General features: G+C 29.5%; 1 protein-coding gene across 2 annotated transcripts in view; it reads left to right on the plus strand.

The window, feature by feature from the left end:
- LOC123294915 (integrin alpha-PS2) overlaps window positions 1–25,035 on the plus strand; it is a 259,591-nt gene that overhangs the window by 217,619 nt on the left and 16,937 nt on the right. Inside the window, exons 6-7 of one of the 2 annotated variants that reach the window (XM_044876108.1) lie at window positions 13,848–13,896; window positions 14,024–14,095. In XM_044876108.1, coding sequence (XP_044732043.1) covers window positions 13,848–13,896; window positions 14,024–14,095 — 121 coding nt within the window. The remainder of the gene's footprint in view (window positions 1–13,847; window positions 13,897–14,023; window positions 14,096–25,035) is intronic. The other variant, XM_044876109.1, reaches the window with a different exon arrangement.

Here is a 25,035-nt window from a genome sequence, read left to right on the forward strand (position 1 = left end):
ATCTTGTATATTTATTTAAATTATGACAATTGTATGTATGCCATATAAATGTTCTTTACATAATTCATTTTACGATTGCGGGTCATCTACAGACTTTCTTCAGCTAATATAATTCACAGAAGAGAAAATCATGGTTAGATCATCTTAAAAACAGTCCAATTTAAGAGTCATAATATGATAACAATGTACCCATAAATTCTGGAAGTGAGGCAAATATGTTATAGTCATGGTGAATTAAATTGAAAAAAAAAAAATACTAATTTCAAAAATTTATCTAACGTTTCTTTATTTTCTTACGACTAAAAGCAATAACCAGGTAAAATTAAACGTTACCAAAAAATCCAAACAATGATTATGTAAACCGGCGGATAAAACCGACCGCGCAATTAGATAGAAAACAAGGTTGTAGAGAGGAAACAATTTAATATTCCTTTACTGGTTTTGGATACGATATAGGAGATAGTGATTCCTCTAATAAAAAATGTCATTCGAGATATGTATAACGTCGAAATATGTATAGTTTCTTTATTCAAGTGTTGCAATATTGGCATCCCAATTTCTTTTGACTTTCTCAAGTCTTTAAACTATTCAAGATTTCTCAAAAGGGAATCTTTTATTGGCCTTGTACGAATATACGATGGTAAAGTGATACCATTGCGTTTTTTACCAAACAGTGCACATAAAATAAAGTTTATTTTAATTGACATTAGATAGCGCATGAAGTAAGCATAGGTTGAACTGCAGTACTGTGATATCTGGAATTATTATACACAATTAAAGATTCATTGATAGTGCATAATTACATGTTAAATTTTGTTGGTTATTAATTTGCACATTGGAATAATGTAATGGAATCAAGTCATCCACTAAAAAACAGCTTACATGGAAATCAATTAGTTCGATCATTTACATCGACAAGCAAATATCTCTATCAAATATCAAATTAATTGTAACAGTTTATATACATCAAATAAATAATGTAAATATATATCTCAATCTTATAAGATCAAAGTAAAAGTTTTGAATTTTTATTCATTTTTTTTTTTTAAGTAATTATGTATTAGAGGTTATACTGTAATTTCGATAGTTATAATTTGTAGTTGCTGAAGAAGTCTCAATAAAGAGACGAAACATATAACTGGATCAATTGTAATGTTCTGACTTAATATTACTAGTCCAACTTCCTTGTTATTCAATTTGTTAATATACTTTTCGTTTTGGACGTGTTAAAAAATTTTAAGTTAATTATATAATTACCTATATATAATCTTTATATATAAAAATATATATCAGCGTAATGAGGTGACTAATTGGTTAACACGATGCAAATATACTGTTTGCAATAAGAATTGACTCGAATTACCACTGCGCTTTGACATCAATGGTGTCATAATATGGTAACTTATGAAAAAGTAATCGCTTGATACTATAAATTTTGATCCAAGTGGTCCCGTGAGAAGATTTAACAAGTATCAGAAGTGAAGTGTTAACCATCTTATTAAAGTATTCAAGTAAAGAGCACTGTTTTTAATTACAAGCATGACATTTCTCACGCATTTGAAACTCCTTACAAAGTGTACATTCATATAAGATGCACAAACGAAAATAAGCAATTCGTATGGATATAACCTTTGATGGCCAGATCAATCACTTCCTGATGTTTAATCAGATCAGAAATCTGATTGATGTTTGATCGGACTTTTTTAACCTCAAATTACCGGACGGTGGAAAATGTTATCATTAATATGCTATTAAAGTTAGATTTTGAGGGAAATAAGTTAATATCAGACAATCACTTGATGAAAATGTTAGTTTGGGGTGTAACACATTCAGTTTTTTACAAATTACAAAAAAACTAGCAAATAAAAAATTCAATTAAAAGCTCCTGCTGAAGTAATTGTGCACGTTTTCGTTTTTTTCGACTTTCTAGCTTCAAAATTGACCGAGGCATGCTAATTTTAAAATGGAATTTTCTTGCTCATTCAATCTACTTCAACTAGTGATTTTGTAAACATTCTAGAAAACCAAAAAAAAATACTTTCATATCAAAATTTTGAAATTTTCGAAATAACAAAATCCAAAATGTGCACAAATACTTCAGCTAGGTCTATTTTTTTACAACCTAATAAACAACTGTGGAAAATTGCAAAGATGCATTTTTTTATTACCATGATTCTATTTAAATTTATTAAACTATAATATTAACCAATGAATTTCGCTTTTTTACATCACTCTCCCTCTTAAAACTTTCCATTCCTTCGATTTGAATACTCCACTACCTGCGTAAATATCAAATTGCTTGAAAAATTTGTTCGGGAAGAATCACGTGACAAAATGTGTGTGCCTACACGCACATATATAGATGTAAAGTTTCTTATTTGGTTTTTGGGGGTGAAAACAATAACTTGCTAACAGTTAGTTAATAAAGTACCAAACTGATAACCAAAGTGTTGGATTATTTTAATAGTTTTTTAAATTTGAAAGGGTTAAAACAATTGTGAAACATTCAAGTGGTACCATTAATAATCCATTGATTTGATAACATACGCAGTTAAATGTAAATGAAACTTTAATTAAATTGTTATCATATTAAAGTAAAAAGTACTCACTACACTAAAGTGAGTGTTACATTATCATATACAGAGTGGACCATTTTAATCTATAACAGCTAATAGCTCATTTTATAGTTAACTCATCAAAAAATAAGTTACACCAAAGTTACAGAGTTTGATGGGGGACATCATGTTCTGACGTCAGGTTGAACCTAGTTCTACGGGTTACTTTGATAGTCTATATAAATTGTAAAATCTTAGAGCCTCGGATTCGCCTCGGCCTTTATATTACATTCCAAGGAAATAAAATTTTCTAAGAAAGGGAAAATGCTAAACGTGGATAGAAGTTACTCTCTAAAATTAAATTAGTGAAATTTCACTAATTTTTGTAGTTGAAATCCAGCAACTTAGAATTAGTGAAAATTCACTGAATGATTCAGTTAAAAAAGAAATCACTAATTCATCAGTGAAAATAAGATTCACTAATTGATAAATAGAAATATATCTAATTATGAGTGAAAATTTAAATCACTAATTTGTGAGTGAAAGTAACTAATTTAATAGTGACAGTACTTTTCAGTAATCCATTAGTTACATCAAACGGTTTATTGAAATAGTAAAAATCGCCAATTAAATTAACAGAATTTACTAATTCATTCATTGTTATGAATTAGCAGAATTCACTAATTTAACAGTTAAAAATACTATTCTATTCAATTAGGTACTTGTAAGTAAAACAATTTTTTATTAGAAAAAGGAAAAAATATGTTCATTTAATAAAAATTGTATTGACTTTGTTCATCATATATTATAAATTTACTAGTTGAGGCACTGTTATCGGTTTCTGCAAAAGTGCATTTTTCATTGTTAGAACTTATGTTAAACCTATTATGAATTTCATTATTGATTTTAATGAATTACATAGTTATTTGAATAGCTGATACAAATTAATTCCTTTGGATACTCCAAATTGAATACATAATAACATCTGTATAGTCAATCAAATGCAAATATTGGTTCCAGTTTTTTGCCTACTTCCATCGCCTTGAATAAATGAACTGTTTCCAGACTGTCGATTCTATTATTATGTAAGGTTGAATGCTACCTTTGGAGTTCGCAGTTACTTCTTCGGAAAAATTTTTCAAATTCTCCCCTTCCTAGAAACATATAAAATAACTATTGGATTAAAAAATTTATATTTTACTATTATACACTTAAAAAGAGTAGAACTTACGTTTACTTACTTACTTACTTACTCACTTACTCACTTAAGTTTCTTGTATTTTTGTACACATAAAATACGTGTTTAGAACCAAAAACTTTGAAAAATCACATTAGGTCCGGTCAAATGCACATTCCACTTACTTTTTTTTTTGTGTGCCGGTGCTATGATTAAAACATTGCAATGTAACTGATTACAAGAGAAAAAACTTAACTTACTCTGGATCCAAATTTTTAAATCGAAATTCGACAATCTTCTTTGCCTGAAAGTTCATTTGAAAATGTTGAAGTAACGAAAGAATCGTAGGTCATAATACTATAATATTCTGATATTACAGTGTTATGTCTTGGTTCATACAAGTATGTTATATGTCTCGGTTCATACAAGTAAATAAAGAGCATACTCTAAATAAAAAGGGGAACAATCACTGATAAATAAGTGAAAATCAAAGTCATCAATGCAATTCGTCATAAAATCACTGATAACCAAGTAAAAATAACTGCATAATTAGTGAATTTTAAACTGACTAATACAATTAGTGACAAAGCAACTGCTAACTGATGAAAACTACTGTTGAATTATTGAAAATGAAATCACTAATTGAGATAGTGAATAATCCACTGATTTATCTAGTAGTAAATCACTAATTTTACAGTGAAAAAATTTCCACTAGCTGAATTAGTGAAAATTACACTAATTTAATTTTAGAGGGTAGAATATAAAATAATTTATAGTCTTTTTTAGCTATAAATTTACTGTATTAAGAAGAAAAGCTGCAGCTCTAATCTTATGGTAACTGGAAAATTAATTATCATATTATCCTTAGCTGAGGCTTAGGTTAGATTAGGTTATATTGGCTGTCCACGAAGGATACACTTAGGCTATAGAGCCCATTATGCTACCATATATGTGTTTTACCACCTTTCCGCTGATAATTTAATTTATCAACTCCTCAATTTCAGAGGCTGAGTGCACCTCCTTCATGCATACCATGCACTATACCAGCCCATCACAACTATTAATTAAATTAATTTTGTTGCGACCGCGGGAATCGAGCCCGCTACCCTAAGCATACCGCGGACAGATTTGGTTACGCCTTAACCAACTGTGCTAATAGGGCGACTAGCTGCGACTTAAGATTTGTTTGAACATTGAGCAAGCTGTACAACTCGATGTCCAATGCTCAATTTCCCACTGCTGGCCCAACGACTATTCTATTGTTAAAGTTGGCATTTACTTGGAGTTTGGAAAGTTTATTCTTGCCGTGCAGTCGAGACGGAATCAATTTGAAAGTTTCTCCCTCAAACAAACTTTAGCCAGTTTCTTTAAATTCCCAAAGTCTTTAATTTTGGGGATCTGAAAGCAGCACGCTACTTTTAAAAATCCCTTATAAAGTAGCCACATGTATACTTCATACTTTCAAATAGTTCCCTACTTCTGTTATGTTATAATAATTATGATTTCATACCAATTTGGAAACAAAAATAAATAAATAAACAATACGATGGCCATTATTCAAGCACATAAAGTAAATATTTTAATCGTTTTGAATGTATTGACACAAAAATTTATAGTTTCACCTATGCATTATTATTGATATTATTGATCGTGGTGATTCGATCGTTAGCAAATAAAATACACAATGAATATGACTTATCTAAAGGTATTCTTTATCATTCATCAACATCTTTGTGAACGAATAAAACCAGTTCACTTATATTAAATGCGTAAATGTTGCTTTTATTTTGGTAACGAGTTAACAGCATCAGTATTTTTATTTCATATTAAGGGGGTTTATTTCATTACGTGTACTTTCTCAGATATTCATCAAATAAACGTCTTCTTCTTAATACTGTGTTTATTACCGCACACATTTTCAACCAATCAAATTAGCCAAATTACTGTCAAAATTTAAACTAATAACATGTTCCTATAGTAAGTTTTTAATGTTCTAATTTTCTTAATAACTCATTTTAAATTATAATTACCGCTTTTGTACGATGTACGTGTGATAACGCATTATTAATGTACGCATGCAAAATTTGCAGTTGGTTATGCACACGCTAATAATTCGTTATCACAAGTATATCCAAAGTACAAGACAAGTAGCAAATTCCACGGAAATTCGTGTAGAAAGCAATAATTTATCCAGCTTTTGAAAAAAACAGTTTGTGAAACTTGTGCGAAGTGAATAAGACTTCCATTATCCCTAATGGAAAGAGTTGAAACATCATTGCAAATTTCTTGACACTTGTGGCTGAGTATTATGTGGCACTGACTTTCTTTTAACATTAACGATAATATTCAAATATTGTCGAAACACAAACATAAAAATATTCGTCGTCGATTTCCATCAATTGACACTCGAGTCACGATGGTAAACTCATTTTCTTTAAAAAACTTACCTTTATCAACCCTCCAAATAACACAGAAAAATAATTTTGTTTCATAAGTTCCCAGTCTATTTTGATAGACATGTAAAAGAGAAAACTCTCCTTCAGTAATTTGTTGAAATTTAATGAACATGGAAATATTTCCCCCTAGCTGTATGCTGTTAACGAAAATCAAAAATAAGAAGTCTATTTGAGAGGGATCTATCTTTTAGTTAGAAAAAGGTTTATGCAAGGTTGAGCACATAAATTTAAAGACAACCCCCTTAATAAAAAATTGTTTTTTTAAATGTTTGAATAATATTTATTATTGTTGATTTTTATTTCTCGATAAGCCCCATCTGATCTGGTCCGGTATCTCTTTATATAACACAGATTTAAAGCGATAACATTTATTGTTCTGTTCTGTTCTGTTCTCTTGTTAAAATTTTGACAGATAAAATGGTGTTGTTTCTTTATTTTGTTTTATTTAGCGTTTGCGTTTCTTTTCATTGCTTGTAAGTTTGAATCTTGTTGTTTTATAATTTTCGTTTTGTTCTTGTTGCAAATGAAGACCAAACTGTTTACTTTCACCAACCAATAAAAATTGAAAGAATTTAAAATTTTAGTTTGGACAATTTCAAAATTTATATAATTTCAATTGTCAAAATTTCTTATAGATGTATCAATGGTAACTTTAAGCCAGTCTGAGCATCGATATTTAAATAATATTTTCTTAAGTATATTAAATTTGAAAGATATTACTTAAAATTTTGCAGTTTTTTCAATTAAAATTAAAACAAAATATAAGTAGTGTCCGATCGAATCTTCTGCGTCAGCCAATGTCGAAGGTGTTTCCGCAGGTAGTATTTTTGATAAATTGCAAGGTAATCATTTCTAGTCATATTCTAGTGATTATTTAATTTTATAAAATAATTTGTCAATTTGTATCTTTTGTCAAAATTTTTTATCATTTAAAAAAATTGAGCTCGGAAAGTTATTAGAAGTTAAAGATAACAGAGATAATTTAAAGTAAGTAGAAAGAAATTATTATATTACGTTATAATAAAAATTTTGATGAAACCAAACGTAATGTACGCACATATTGGGTTTACTACTAAATCAGACATAGCAGACAATAACAGTCGAAGAAGTTCAGACAGCGATTGAACTAGCTAAAGAAGGCAAAGCGGGTGGTTCCGACGGCGTTCTAAGCGAATATATTAAGTTTACAGCTGTAGCACTGCAACCATTTGTGATCATCCTAATAAAATTAGATAATTTAATGTAGAAAAACACGTTTTTTCCAAAAATTTGGTTGAATGGAGTCATTATCAATAATTATAAAGGTAAAGGAAAGATGATTGACCCAAATAATTACCGAGGATTAACCTTACAAACAAAAGGTTGTCACTTGTCCGCTCTTCTTTTCTTATTATATTTAAACGATTTCAGCGAATGGATGGAAAAAGTAAATTTCACGGCACCTTGTATTCAAGGGAATGGAATAAAAAAAATTGTATTTGCTGACGATTTAGTATTAAAAGATTCATGAATCAGAATCAGAATTTTCATACTAAAATTATCTTACAACTGTTTAATACTTTAATTGAACCAATTTTAACATATGGCTGCGAAATTTGGGCACTAGATAGTAAAATCAAAGATAACTTTAAACCACTAGATACAATTGCCTACAACTTTTATAAAGAGCTGCTATAAATTCCAAAATCTTCCCCCAATTGTGCTGTAAATATAGAACTGGGCGTAATCGCAATCCGTAACAAGTGTATTAAAAAAGCGTGGAATTATTTTTAACAAAAAGTAAAATAAGAGACTTGCCTAGGGAACACCCTGACAGAAGCTAAAACAGAAAGTCCTTACAATTTTTCATGATGTTAAACCACTACGATAGAGGCGCACTGTACATAAACGTATCAAATAGAAGCGAAAGAAGAATGCTCGCAAACTTTAGGATGTATAGATTCGGTTGGGAAAACAAAAGAATAAATTCTAATGGAGACTATTATTTGTTCTATATTTTGAATTTTGTAAGCACGCAAACAGTCTGTACAATATAATGTAATGAGTGATACCTAAGCCATTTATCGGCAAATCAAACAAATAAATAAATTAGATATAATATAATTGTGTTAATTTTATACAATTTTTCAACAAATCTTATGGGAATATTTTTGTATTATTTATCGAAAACTACTTCAGTTTTTACAATTTTACGAAACGTATTTTATATAGCCTATCGATACAAATAGATTATGGATGTTTATTTCTTATTATGCATCAAAATATTAGTCATATAAAAAGAAACGCGTAATAATTTTAGGTTTTAACCGCGCTTCTTGTGCACATCAATTCAGGTGTAAAAACTTAAGATCTCGCTCTACACAAAATTTTACATTTTATGAATAGCAAGGGCAAAAGTAAAACTAACAAATCGTATTAAAAGAATCTTTTTACATGCTATCTTCTATTCAGTTAGCTCTCACCTCATTTATAGATTTATGAGAACAAAAGCCAAATTAAAAGCAGCATTAAGCAAAATCGAAATTTTGATTTTAAGTTTTGATGTCATATTTCGGTCTGAATTTATAGTAACAGTCTTTAAAAGATATCTTTTGGTTAAAGTTTGTGACAAAAATATTTTATTAAATATCCATCGACCATCGATGATCGATGGTACAGGTTTCATCTATAAATATATAGGAGACTTTCTATAGATATAGATAGATAGATAGATAGATAGTCACTCATCACGATATCTCTGGAACTATAAGACCTAGAGACTTGAAATTTGGGAGGAATATTCCTTTTGCCAAGTAGAGGTCAGCTAAGATTTTACGAAATTCCACCCACAAGGGGGTTGCGGGGGTGTTCATGAATAAAAAATTCATATTTTTCAATTATGGCTTTTAATAGTTCAAAACTTGGTCAGAATGTTTTAAATTACATTTAGAAATTTTTTTAACCTTCGGAGGGTAGAAAGGTGTAGCGAGAAAGTGGGAAGGAAATATCGAATATTGACAAATATACCTAAGTGGGGTATCAAATAAAAGAGCATGACATGTACATTACAAAACTGTTATCCAACGCAAGGAAATGTGGAGGGAGGGGTGCAAGTGGGGATGTTGCCCAGCAAAGCGGGCGGGTAACAGCTAGTAATAAATAAAACACTGTCAATAAGTAAATAAAATAATTGTTTTCAGTTGTATCATCTTTTCAAATTTGGGTAGCTTTTTTATGTATTTAATGAACTTCCCAATTTCATTTTGTATAATTAAGTCGTAGTACGATTCTTAAATCATTGTTTCTTCAGTTGAATTAATAACTAATAGTGGATATTTTACTTAAAATTAAAAAAGTTTACATACATCAATTATTTTTTAATTCAATTTCACTCCTTTATATTGGTTTGATCCCATGAAAATATATTCTCTATTATTTTAAAGCAAAGACATTTTTCCTTTATTGCGATGGTCCACTGTATTTTCATTTATTTGAATTTGCATTTCGATTAGAGAACAGCCACAAAAATTTAAGATTACGAAGATATATAATTGCGTTTCTCCGTGCCGAGGTGTTTATTAAGTTATTCTTGTTATCAATTTTTTAATTAAAAAAATAACGAAAGTATCTCTGCGTCACAAAATGTGCACAGGTAGAGTATACATAAATAAACGACAATTACGACATTGGAAAATTTTAGTCTTATAACACAATCCTTTTCTACTCACACTCAGTGTACTACACCAAATCAAAAAGAACAATTCAGTATCCTGCTAACATAGACAACTAAAATATATTTAAATACTTACTTATATGTAAATATGGTTGTCGCAGTAACGTCGTATCGCTTCTTTATTATGCATACAAACAATAAACCAATAGTAAGTAGGCTTAGTTTAGGCTGTAGTTATGGCTTAAGACTGTGGAGTACCTATAGTGTATGGATAGATAGTTGTTACTTACAAAGTTTCATTTGTGGTTTTGGATAAGAACTAAGAAGAACAGAACAGAACAAGTTATGAGTGAATTTAAAATATATTTAAAACAATGGATTGGAATGTAATGCAAACGTTATTGAATTGCTAATTGTTATTCGTGTTTCGTGCCGATATCCATTGAACTTCATTTACATAATACAAGTCAAGATTCAACATATTTACATTTAGTTATTTATGTAACATGAAACTTAAGGGGACCATAGACCGTACACTAACTCATCATTCGACTATCAACCATGTAGTCTTATTTTCTCTCTATTTAAAATTTTGTGGAAGGTATTTGATGCACAAAGTAACCTTGTGTAATACGCATTTTTTAAATGCTTTATTACTAAATCGAAGCATTAGCTTAAAGTTCGGATGCATAACCACTTTGTACTCACGTATAGTGCTTCGGATCATCTAGTAGGTATAGTGTCTCATAAAACTACCATACCCTTTTATAAATAGTTTATGGAAGTTATAATCCGTTAAGCGCGTTATAAAAAAAATAAGAGAGTGAATTTTTATGATGCATGCGCGCGCACGGGATGACCCGAAATCTACATCTTCAAGTTTGTTAAAACTTTTTAACACCATGAAGTTAGACAGACGATAACCGAAATGTGACTCACAATAGACAAGGATAGACTGATGATAGACTAGTCGATTCAAGAATGAAACAACCCTTAAATTTTATAAGTTAAAAACATTCTTATCTAAAGTAAGTTGAAAAGCTTGAAGAGAGGTAACTTATGAATAATTTTTTGGTATACACATTTTTTTAAGTTCTAACACAATCAAGTATCCACATAAAAATAGTGGTTCAAACCTGAGGAGGGATTGATGAATATTGAACTAATAATAAAAAACCAACACTGCTCCAGTCTGAATTACAATCAACTGATAAAATCGTTTAAACTTTGAATATCAGATATTGCCCCACGTCTGATAACTGATTTTTGCCCAAGCCCGGGTTCATGTAAAAATGATTATATTTTCCTTCTTTTTATAGTATCTTTTCTATAGTACAAGCTCCAAATTAGGGTCGATCTTCACACATCTGTTTACCAACTGAAAGTTATTTTGTATGAAATGTAAAATATTAGCAAGTGTCCCTGTAATGGGTTGCCTAAGAAATATGCTCAAGACTACTATTAATAAAAATATCAAAACTTGGAAAACATATTATTAGTAAAATTTATTTTTTGACCGATATTTCGTGGAAAATCATATAACACTTCATTTGCCATAAAATTATCTTTATTTAGATATGCCACCAATGAATTATCAAATGAACGTAATTACTATTCTCAACTTGTATGTATACCATAATAGTGAACAAAAAGTGGCGAACACAGCTGCTGTATATTTCTTATGGTTTCTAGTTTCGAGTAGACCAAAATTCGTTAAATATGCAACTCAATAAAAAATTTTAAAAAAATTTGACTTTTGGTATTTTCACTAAAAGAAGTTAATCACATTTTTTAGGCAACCCATCATAACTTTTTTTCGGTAAGCAGATGGATGAAGGTCGATCCTTATTCAAATCTCAGACCATTAGTTTTTACATCGACCCTTTATATCATGCTATGTCTAATCTTCACGTATAGTAATCAGTTTTTAGATTTATATATATAGGGTGATGTATTTAATAAATGGTCTTGTCACAACCTATATTTGATCAATACTCCGTCACATGGTTATTCTTCTCTTTACTATCTTAACAGCAAAATATCATAAATATGAATTTACAAAAAAAACTTGGTTATTTGGTTACTTGTGTTTGCCCAATCAAGCCTTGGATAAAGATCCAATCTCGATTCAAATTCAAAACATCATATAATTGATTAAATATTTTATAAAAATTTCTCTTACACCTTCCTATAGTTCAAAGAAAAGGAAAAAGATAAACAATTTGAGAAATTAAGGAATTGTTTTTACCCTCTCTTTACCAAGTTTTTTTAATTTTTATTTTTATACATTTTGATTTGATGTAGTATTAAGATTGAAACAATTTTTACCCTAATATTAAAGATATTAAATACAAATATCAGGATTTATATTATATTGATTGCAGCAAACCTGCATTTCTTGCTGAAATATACCCCTGTCTAAGTACCTAGATTATCCTTTAACCCACTAGAATATCAATTTGGTCGACCTATATGCAATGGCCTAAATGTAATTTCAAATTTCCAAAATACGAGACTCAAACCATACTTGGCTATAGCACTACACCGTGAAGCCGCTTATATTGAATTTTGAATTGTTTATTTTTGTGTCGGGCCTGTTACTAAATCAAAAAGATATTAAGTAATGTCAAATATAAGAGTGAGTGGCGCCTCGCCTTGATGTACCTTGCGTCTGTGTGAGTATCTGCGTCATATATTATGAATACACAAACAGTTTTAGTCATTGCTTGCTATAAAACAATATTCCATTGTTTCTCAACCTATGTGTGTCTAATAGTATCTGTCAATATATGAATATGTCAAAATAAAAAAATCGTGCTACCATTGACAACCATTCCTTGCTTTGCTTTCTTTCATTTCATAATAAATAATCGCATAATCAATTCATAAATAATCAATTCTCTTCGCATTCATTTTTGTCGATTAAATATGTCGATTCGGCATTTGAATCGCTACGAATATTAAAATATTTGCGTTTCAAATGGTATATTATCTGTTTGCGCGAAGAAGGAGATAATTAACGCTGCTTTAACTACATTTGAAAATGCGGCCACATTTGTTAAACTAGGTCAAATCTAGAAGTTTCCGTAAATTCAGTCAATATGTTAACCAACACAGACATTATTTCAGACAATTTTGCCAAATCTTTGCCAAATATTCGACTTGTATTTTAACAATTCTTTTTGTTCTGACCAAATTGGATATTGGTCCAAAAACCCTATTTTTTTTATACTGGAATAAAATTTTAAAAAAAGGCTGTTATATGGATGAAAAGATCGAGCAGCGAAACTTTGGGGTTTTTATTGTCACATAAAAATAAGTATTAATTGAAATTTTTTATTTTCCCGGAGTGGTGCAACCAACAAAATATCGTCAAAAATGGCATTTTTTTCAGAAATTTTATCATTTCTATTTTATATTCACAAGAGGAGATATCGGTGCATATCCAAATTAGGTGGGTTTTTAGTAAATGTTCACCTCAACTACACCTCATATTTTTTTGGGGAGTTTCCCCCCCCCTACCAAGTTATAGGTATATGTATACATACATATGTTAAAACTATTCATTTGACTGTAATTTGAAAAATATTTGGCTGATTTTAATGAAACTAATACCAATAGTAGGTTTTAATACTTACAACTTTCAGTTAAAATTTTAACCAAATCCGCCAAATAGTTCATCACTTAATTTCACATTTAATAAATTTATTCAAATGGCTGCCATTTTATGCCAAATGAAAAAATCGTCTGGAATTATGACCAAATTGAACCTATGTACCGAGTTTGAGAAAAATGTTAAATTTCCTGTCTTTGCTCTCAATAGTTTTATTGAGAATTGAAAATTAGTGCCTTATACTTTTTATAATAATTAAGAGCGTGTTTCAATGGCTACCTTTAGTTTATACGACAGTCAATGTGTTGCTAGCTGCCAGCTATTCATATGTTCATTCACAGTCTTTATTTCCAGAATTTGTTTAAATAATTAACAAAAATGTTATTATTTTCAGGATGGCCATAGATTATTTATTGGAGCGCCAGGAAGCTGGTATTGGCAAGGTGAGTTAGTTTTTGCATGTTTTATGCGATCAGTATAATATTTGAAAGTCGATGACTTGATTCTATTGTATATAGAAATTTTTGTACAAATAATAATTAAAATATTTTCGATTTTTCCATTATACAGGACAATTATATTCCATAAAACCAACAGTTTTCTTACCATTTATTCCACCAAGATATAAACCATACGGCGAAGGTAAACAAAAAAAATACCCCTAAAATCACGCAAAAATTAAAAGCATTACTATAAACGTGCTTTTATTGATCCGCTACTTTTTTTAAATCGCTATTAAAAATTTTAAATCATCAATTCCATCTTTTTAACTAAATTCATTTTTTTGTTCAGTTTTTTTTTTAATATAATTTTTTAGATTTTATTTTAGGTGTAGGCTTTCAAACTATTGCATTCATTAACTTATATCTAAGTTAGTTAGTTCTTCTAATTTGTGCTTTTTGCATTAAAAAAAAAACAATGATATCAGTATCCCCGTGTTTTTGTTGTTTTAGTTTTTCGCTAACCACTTTTACATTAACATTAATTTTTAAATGGAAAACATAAATTAAAATGACCCACCCCATATATTTGATTATCAATAATCTATTTTTCACTCATAAACAAAACGACCGTCAGTTAAATATATACCTATTTCTAAATGTGAAATGCTGATTAATTTTATCAAATTCAATAGTTTTATTTAAGAGAAATTCGCTTAATGACAAAGCTTCTGCGTTATAGGATTTTCACTTATTATGAGTAGAATTGAATTAAGCGCGCAAATATTTATACCTTTTGTATCTTTTCATTATCATATTAGTTTTCATACCTAAATGGTGACATCTTTATGTAAAAAGTTAAAAGAAAAGAAGACAGAAATATTTACACGAAGAGCGCTAATTTCGGTTTGTACACAACCACCAATAAATGATCAAGTAAAATAAAGAACTTACTTTGCTATACATTGAAAACAAGTGACAATAAGAAATAATTTCATAATTTTGGCCCATTCTACCCGATCCACCTGTAAACAGGTCTTAAAAATTAATTATGTAAGGACTTAAATCAAGTAAATACAAACTGCTTGCTTAATGAAATAGAATAAAATCTTAATCTTATTTAGACTTGTTCATAAAATGTAAAGAATAAAACAGATTTTTAAATATTACAGGTAATTAAAGTAATTCTTAGAATATTTTTTAAAACTAAAAAAACTTTTTTTTAATTGTTAGTTCATAAGCCACATCAGGTCCGTGCACAGGAATCATCCAAGAGGGGGGAATCATTCAAACTTTTGTTAGCATAGCATGATGAAACAATATGATATGTCTATAAAAACAATAAACTCTTTTTTCAAGTAATAGTCGCACGCATCAAGGAATACATAAAATAGCCATTCTTAGGCAGTCTTCACTAGCAGCTCCGATTTTTGTGATTTTTTTTAAATATTTATTTTTTTATTTTATTTGAAATCAAAAACCTTTCAGAGAGGGAAAATAATCTGAGGAGGAAAAACCATGGTTTGAAATTTCAAGAGGATGCTGATTCTATAATGTGTCATTTAAGAATGGATATTTTGAAATTCATCTTCAAAATGAATAAAATAGGCGATGGAAGCTTGTACGAAAATATTTACAAACCGCCATTTTTTTTAGAATGATGCTATATTATCAGCAAGTAACAAAGGCTGTATTTTATTTAAAAAAATTAGGGTTCCGCCCTAAAGTTAAAATACATTGTTATTGTTATTAAGTTCAAATACATTTTTGGGGGAAAAAATCATGGAAAAATGATATTTTTCTATAAATTGCACAAATATTATCTAAACAATATAAATAACTAGCATTCAATCATGTTATGGCACTAAAGTCACTAAATTCCCCTACTTAATGGATTTTAGCTTTTGATGTGAATATTCTCTATTATACACATAAGTACCTACTAATTATTTCATTGAGTCCGTGTAGCTAATTCTGATCTATAGCAAAGGACCAATAATTGTCACATTAAGTACCTATATTCATTGATCAGTGGAACATTGTTGTACGTTGTTTTGATCCAAGGCACCTAGAGTCACACACTCTACATTATATTTAAAATTGAAATATGACATAATAAATTACCCAGCAATGCGGTGATTTATAACACTTTCATAGTCAACTTAAATAAATAATGAGTAAAACTCAATTTTTAACCGACTTCAAACAAAAACGGAGGAGGTTATCAATTCGATTCTTTATCTGTTTGAAAGCTGATGCTTCCCGTTTGGTCCCATTTCATTTTGGTTCAGTTCTGAGAACGGCATCCATGAGAAAACCATAAAAGTCTTAAATTTGAATTAAGTATGCACGACAAGAGGACGAATAACTCCATATCACTTCGATGATTCTTTTTTAGTGACAAATTAGTTAGCGTACTTCAGATTCACTAAAAATCACAAAATAAAAAAAAACTTTTAACAAAAAGAAAACCGACTTCAAAAGACAAACTTTTCCAAAATAAATTAATATGCACTAAAAAGTAAAAAATAACGACAATATAATGTAATTAAAATTATTGTTATTTTTGAAGTCGGTGTCAGACAAGGAAACAACTCTGACGGAACAGTTTTCTACATTAGCTTGGCTGACACCGACTCCAAAAATAACAATAATTTTAATTACATTATATTGTCGTTATTTTTTACTTTTTAGTGCATATTAATTTATTTTGGAAATGTTTTTCTTTTGAAGTCGGTTTTCTTTTTGTTAAAAGTTTTTTTTTTCCACTAAAAAATCTTCATATAGTTCCTATCCCGTAGTTAAAAATCTCTTTCAAGAAACGAAAGGTTGATCTAAGAAGGATATTATCATCAAGGTACAACATTATATCCTACATTCTTTATTCATGCTAGAAGTATCCCCCTCTTCTTGAATTTAATTCTAAAAAGTACGACTTGTTATTGTATACAACTTAAATCTAGTATGAAAAGTACACTAAAATAAATATACACCATGTCACAAAAGTAACGAGGCGCTCCAACCTCCAAGAAAACCTCCAAAGCATTTTTTAAGCTAAATTTTCAAGAGCCAAAAAATCTGTTTAGTAAGCAAAATTGGGTAACTCCAAATAACTTGTTTTTTTTTTTTTTTAAATTTTAAAATGAGTCATAATTTTTTTAATATTCAAATACATTTTATTATTGTATCTTTTACATCTTAAGCTATTTAACTATTGCATCTTGCTTGCCACGAATACAATAATATTTAAGCTTTCGATTGCCGCATCAACCTTGCATCAAAAAAGTTATTTATGGTTTTTTTTTTATATGTTTTTTGCAATGTAAAGATTAAGTTAAATCCAAGTTACCGATTTCGGCAGACGACTTCATCATGCCAAAAAATAAGAAAAAACTCGAAAATTTTGACCAACAGTTTCGATGATTCAGCTTTTCAAAGTTTGTCTATTTTTTCATGTTACACGATTTTATACAAAATATCATCTTGTAAACCATTACAGATAGAACAAAAGTTTAAATATAAAAATTTTCCTTATAAAATATAAACAACACCACTGTTTTCCGTGAAGGTGCTAACAAATTTCGGAATTATTTTTTAGAATTTTTTTTCGTTTTTCCAGAATGTTTCACAAGACCACTAGTTGAAGCTACCTGCAAGTTTCCAACTCGTTATCTTTTAAAGTTTTGGAGAAAATGGACACTAAAATCTTGTCTAATTTGCGCCTTTACGGGTAAAAGGTGATGTACGAAAAAAATTTTCAAAAAAGTTGTTTATTTTTTTATAAGGATCATTTTTTATATTTAATAGTTTTGTAAATCTCTTACGATTTTAAAGATGAAATTTTGCGTAAAATCTTGTAACATGAAAAAAGAAACAAGATGAAAAGCTGTATCTCCGCAAATATTGGTCCTATAATAACCAATATTCCTCAAATTGTTGAAATAATTGATAATTTCTGGGGAAAAATCAGTCCTTCCGGGTTAAAATCGCCAAAAACTGAAATGAGGTCAAAATTTTCGAGGTTTTTCTTATTTTTTGGCATGATTCGGTCGTTTGCGGGGGTCGAAAACTTGGATTTCACACTGCCTTTACATTGCAAACAACATATAAAAAAAAAACAAATCTATCTGGTTTGATTCAAGGTTCAATGTATAATTTGATTGGCCTAAGTCGGCTATGAATGAAAATTGATTTGTCCAAAAACCTACACCATTTGTTTCATCAAATGGTTGAGGGCATCAAAATTTATAATTGAGTCAAAGTTTAAAAAATATGACAATATACACATAAAAAATACATCTCCATGATTTAAACTTTGACATTGACCTTATAGACTGGATATTTGAAAATACACTGAATAAATTTAAAAATCCCCTTCTACATCGGTAATGGAAACAATGGAATTTTTAAGAGCAAATGTGCTCTTAGATCATAAAAACCCTCGAATATGTCAGGTCAATATCAAAATTATGGTCACCGTTATATTTCTCTGGCTTAACTAACTAATATTCAATTGTTCCGTTACTTTACAGGTAGAATTTTGCATTCGATTTTCGCCGTAACTTTTTGATTTAAGAAAAACATTTCGAACAAAATATGTTTTTTATGTGATTTACACGAAGCGGCAATAAAAAATTGGAGTTTTCATTTAAAATTTTGACATTGACCTTGTTACGGCCAAGCATGATCATTTCAAGGTTACACAAGTATGCTCACTATATACTGTTTTCTTTACTTTGTAACACCCGGTACATATTAATCGATATAGTTCACAACTTACAGTTTTGTCTACGGATCTCAACCTACCATTAATGGAATTCACTCATATTTTTTTATAGTCAAATCTACTTTAAGTTGATTCAGGATTTTGTACCTTCGATTTTAAAGTGTAATAATCAAACACCATTCATTAATATTGATTTGGTTTTCTCATTACTTAGTTACAAGATGGTTATAAAATGCTTTCGTAAATAGATGAGTAGAATGGTATGCAGGTGCTGCTAGTGCAGGGTTGTTGGCGAACCTTTCTGTATCAACGTGATATTTTTTATAAAAAAATGTTTAATTAGGCCATAGGCGAGCCTTCAAATAATTTTGACTTCGTGATTATTTAGAATATAATAATACTAAATAATATAAACTTAAAACTCTTTATTTACTACACACACAAAAAAAATTCATTTTGCGCAGTCTCAGTTATATACATCAAATTAGATGAGGAAACACTTATATATTAGAATTCAAGGTTGTAGGATATTACCTCTTATAACCATTCCTTTCGCATTTTCGGTGAAAGGAATGGAAAAAAAGTGTAAATGAAAGTTATAGACAGCATAACAAGCAAAACATTTGTCTAAACAATATTTTTTTATCACTCGTTGTTCTCGCGCCAGAGGTCGCCAAAGTTGCGCTCTCCTGAACAAAGCGCATACAGAGTTATTTAAAAACAGCTTATGGACCTCTAAAACATTAATAACGCTATTTAAGAGTAAAATACCCTTTTAAATGTTGCTGTTATGGAATTATTGCAATGTGAGCATGCAAAATTTCAAAATTACTTGTTTCAAATTTTGCACTATCTTTCCAATAGTTTGTTTATTATGTGACTTACGCAAAAAATGCATATGAGCTTTTTTAGAGAATTTGATTCTCTACAAAAATTTGCTCACCGCTTTTTTCGCTAAAATCAAAAGTGTAGCATTTATTGCAAAAAAACAACTTTAAACCAAGATGGCGGCCTTCCTCCAAGGGATGGTATCTCGCCTTTTCAAATTTCAACTTATCTTTGACCACCCTTATCGTAACCAAAAATTCGGGCTTCCCCCAAATAAGGCGATATAAAAATCTAGGCTGATTTTACTGAAAAAATTATCTCTATAAAAGTTATTTTGATTATTGCAAGGCACAGGGTGTTGGATCTTGTTTTTAAATGGGAAACCCCTACGTATTAAAGAAAAAAGAATAACTTTTCGAAGTTAATTAGCTTTTGTCCTTTATTCCTCTATTTTAACCATGGATTCTGATTGATAATTGTAAATCAAATAAAGTTGAACTTCAATGAAAAAGTTTTAAACATCCATGTCATAAAAAAAAAAAATTAAAATTGGTTATTATTTCGTTTTTGACTACCACTATAGGTACTTACCATTTAAGATACAGTATGGTTAATACACTCTGATCCGTTTCATCTCTCATATAGCAGTCTTGCCATTATTAAACCTGAATCATTTGTATCTAAGTAGAGCTGTCCTACACACTTAACTGATATCTTATAAGTAAGAATAAGAATCACTTAAGATGATTGACTTAACAACAGTTGTAAAGTAAAGAATGAAGTAATTAGAACATATTGGATATTATCTTAATTATACATATAGTATAGAATAATAGTGTAGCATAGCGCCCTCTCTTCAATTTCAACTTTCAAAAACCACTTTATTTAATTATTTTAACAAATCATCGGTGAAAATTATATTATAGTTAAGCTAACAATGCTTTCAAATAATCGACTATCTATTATTACATAAGCAGTCCAAATACCGTAACTCACATACTTAGTAATAGCAATTTGGCGACATAATATTCTAACTTTTAGCTCACGGTAGAACATTGATTGTGAGAACCAATTATTATTAATAATTAATTGTTATTAGATTGCACTTTTCATAATATCACGAACATTTTGTTCAGGATGTACAAGGACAAAATGCATCTTGAAAGTCCTGCTTTCCACGTTTGATATTTTAAGTTTCAAGCAGTCTGCATCTTATATCGACTATAACGAGATCACCGTTAAATGTCGAAAGTCGAAAGAAACTGCAAGTAACACTAAAAACTAACTAAAAATAATGCTTCTGTAGATAGTTTCACACCGTAGGAACATACACTACGTATCCGATCCAAATAAGGCGATCGTATCCAAAAATCATCTCTCTGATGAAAATTGTCTCTTAGAAAAATAAGCTATAATTTCACGTGAAAGTTATCCGATTACCACATGAACCATTTTGGCAACCGGTCTCATTGGATGGGCATAGCGAATTGGTTTTACGGGTTTCATTGCCGCTTTATTTCAAAGTTTGAACCGGTTACCAATAAGACAAGTGATTTTTCCATCCGCTCTCAGACCATACCATTTTTCAAGCAAGGGAGGGTATGATAGTTTGAGCCATGTAAGTTACAAAACACGATTTTTGAATCATATATTTTTGTAGATTTAAATAAATAAATCTTTTGGTCAAAAATCTTTCAAAGGAAAACTAAATTTTTACAAAGAATATCTTGAAAAATTAACTCCAAGCTCTATTTATTTGGTGCTGTGTTTTCAACTAACTTCCCATTTTTCAAAAAATAATTTTCTAGTTGGTCGTGTATAAAATATAACATAGAACCATCCTTCATTAAATTTTTTCGAAAGATGAGAACCATTATCAGAACGATAAACAAATCTAATAAATTAAAATAACCCTACTGATATAGCCTTATTTTAGTAAAAGGAAAACTGCACAAATATTTGGCAAACTTGTCCAGGTTCAAAATCTACAACTTGCCCAGTTATACAGCCCTACAGAAGTTCCATTAAGTTTCTTTTGCCACAAAATCATACATAAATGAAACTGAAGTTCATCTAAAGTACATTTAAGTTTTTTTTTTTTTTAATTATTAATAAAAATAAGCTTTATTTTTGAATAAAAAAAATGTTATCGGTTGTGACGTATTTAGGTACACCAGTTGAGGCTGTGAGCCAATCGGAATCACGTTAAATTCACATTTTTCGACTTGTTTGTATGGAACACTACGATATATTATAGTGAAAGCAAGTTGAGAGACAAACTATTTATTATTTTACATGTCATTTTAACATTTCTCTATAGCCAAATTATAAAAATTACGTACCGTCGCTAATATTTAAGAATGCGTAATTGACGTATACCGCTATTACTGGAGTAAATCTAAGCAAAAAAAGGCTGTTATATGGATTAAAAGTTCGAGCAGCGAAACTTTGGGGTTTTTCTTTTCACATCAAAATAAGTATTTTTTGAAATTTTTTACTTTCCCGGAGTGGTGCAACATGTCTAACCAACAAAATGGCGCCAAAAATGGCATTTTTTTCTGAAATTTTATCATTTTTATTTTATATTCGCAAGAGAAGATATCGGTGCATATGCAAATTTGGTGGGTTTGTAGTAAATGTTAAGAACTACTCCTCATATTTTTTTGGGGGGGTTTCATCCCTTCCCCTCCCAGTTATATATAAATGTATACATACATATGGTAAAACAGTTCATTTGACTGTAACTTGAAAAATATTTGATTGATTTTAATGAAACTAATATCAATAGTAGGTTTCATTACTTACAACTTTCGGTTAAAATTTTAGCGAAATCCGTTACATAGTTCGGTCAAAATTTCCAATTTAGTAAATTGTTTAAAATGGCTGCCATTTTATGCCATTTTGTCCTACGAGGTTAAATTTTTTTTTAAAATGTAGCATTTTTTATTATCTTTCAATTTTATAATAAGTGGCTTACCTGAAAATGACTCCTTGATCCATATTTTTCGAAAAACGGAAAATGTAACACTTTCTGGAAATAATTGTTTGGGGGGTGTATGGACTGGCTTTGGGGGGTGTTTTTGCTTTGGCTTCAGAAAACTATTTTTAAAAGAGGTTTTTCGACAAATATGGATCAAGGAGTCATTTTCAGGTAAGCCACTTATTATAAAATTGAAAAATAATGAAAAATGCTACATTTAAAAAAAAAATTTAACCTCGTAGGACAAAATGGCATAAAATGGCAGCCATTTTAAATAATTTACTAAATTGGAAATTTTGACCAAACTATATAACGGATTTCGCTAAAATTTTAACCGAAAGTTGTAAGTAATGAAACCTACTATTGATATTAGTTTCATTAAAATCAATCAAATATTTTTCAAGTTACAGTCAAATGAACTGTTTTACCATATGTATGTATACATTTATATATAACTGGGAGGGAAAGGGATGAAACCCCCCCAAAAAAATATGAGGAGTAGTTCTTAACATTGACTACAAACCTACCAAATTTGGATATCCACCGATGTCCCCTTTTGCGAATATAAAATAAAAATGATAAAATTTCTGAAAAAAATTCCATTTTTGACGCCATTTTGTTTTTAAACATGTTGCACCACTCCGGGAAAGTAAAAAATTTCAAAAAATACTTATTTTGATGTGAAAAGAAAAACCCCAAAGTTTCGCTGCTCGAACTTTTAATCCATACACAAGGCGTAATTTCACTCTACTATATAATATATATGTAGGTACATATTCATATTATCAGCTAAGTTAGAATAGTTGGGATAAGCAGACTTATTTGTAAAATCTTTGACAATAGGAGCAGCATAAACAGATCATGCTCCCATCTTTAGAATTAAAAAGATTCAGTATCTATTTAATATCTAACAATTTCATAATTTGAGCTCTAATAATTTTAATATAATTTATTAATTGTAAGTGAACGTAACCAGTAATAAAATCACATTCGTTATTATTGAACACTGATATGACCTTATATTTTATTTAAATTTTTTAACTATTCTCTCTTAATCGTGTGCTAACAAGAAGATTCCAAGGCAGGATAAATTTACTTCCCAGTAGAATTCATTTAGCATTGTAGTACTCAATTGAGTAATTCATTGAATTGAATAAAATACATTTATTACATTGAAATCATGAAATCCCAATAATGTGTAAATTTTGCTTACCGGGCTAAATACGTTTTGGCCCTGGTGTTACAGGATGTTTACCAATATGTGTCCATAACTTTAGAAATTTATTCTTGATACCAAAACATTACTATGTTATATTATGTTATATGAACCCGAAAACGTACCTTTGCAACAGCCGTTTCAAATTTCGATCATCATTTCGGATTCATGTCGAATATATTTGGTTTTCGGAAAAAAGGATGGAAATTTTTTATTTAAAGGTATACTCTATCACAAGCAGATTTCCGTACCATTTGCTCTGTTTTTTTTAAATAGTATTGTTAAAGAAACAGCAAAACTTTTAAATACAAAAATGGTTTTCTTAATACCTACTAAATTTGTGTGAAAATTTTTATCGAATTACCCTACTCAATTCAATTCCCTGTTTTACTTTTATTGCTCCTATCATTACCGAAATATTTCTTTTTTAGATAAGCGTTGCAAGTATTTTGTATAAACTTTGATTCGTTCTAACTGCAAAGAAAGATAAAGTCTCGTAAATACTCGCTTGATTCGCTTTCAATAAAACTTTTCTTTTTTGGTTTTGTTCCAACTGAGTCATTGTGTGTTTTTGTAAATTTCGTAAATATATATGTATTCAATTTTAAAATTTTACAAAAAAGCTAACTTTTCATTACTATTCAATTTACTTTTGTTAAAGCTCGTCCTTCTCCTATGTTAAACATCAATTAAAATGCAAATAAATAACGATTTTATCGAGTTACTGGTGACGTATAAACTCAAATTAAAGCTTTTTATTTACAGTTCTTTAAAGAAAAAAATAAACAAACCATGTTATATCTGGTTCCACACTCAACATCATGTTCACATCACATACGAGTAGCTTAGAATAAAAAGGTCGTTTATCAAAATTAAGATTTTAGCACCGTTCGTTTATTCCGCCATGAATTCACTTTCTTTTCTTTTACCCTTATTTTCAAATTAACAAAAATCTTGATAGTTAATTCGCCAGTCATCTGAATTGTTACAGTAACTTTTTTACAACGACATAACTGTGAAGCTGAACCAGTGATGTATTTATATAAGAACGTGTATCTGTAAGTCTGTAGTTGCAAATATTGGAGGTGAAAGATTTGCTCCAACTGCTTTTAAAATTATATGGTGTTTCACATTTAGGATGGAAACACCTCCATATTTTCGTTATTTAAAGAAATATCGATTTAAAATTTTGCACTATGTTTTGCACTGTCTTCTAGGGAAATGGCTCACATTTTTTAAGATACTCAACCAAAATCTAAACTTTCAACCCAGCCTACTACAAATTGACAAATAGGGCCGATTCTTAATATTTTGCCTAGTGTCAGAGATTTCGAAAACGCGCCGCGCCGTTGAATTATACAAATATTATCCAGTAAAAAATATGAAATAAAA

This window comes from Chrysoperla carnea, chromosome 3, assembly GCF_905475395.1.
Source record: "Chrysoperla carnea chromosome 3, inChrCarn1.1, whole genome shotgun sequence".
Classification (NCBI taxonomy): domain Eukaryota; kingdom Metazoa; phylum Arthropoda; class Insecta; order Neuroptera; family Chrysopidae; genus Chrysoperla; species Chrysoperla carnea.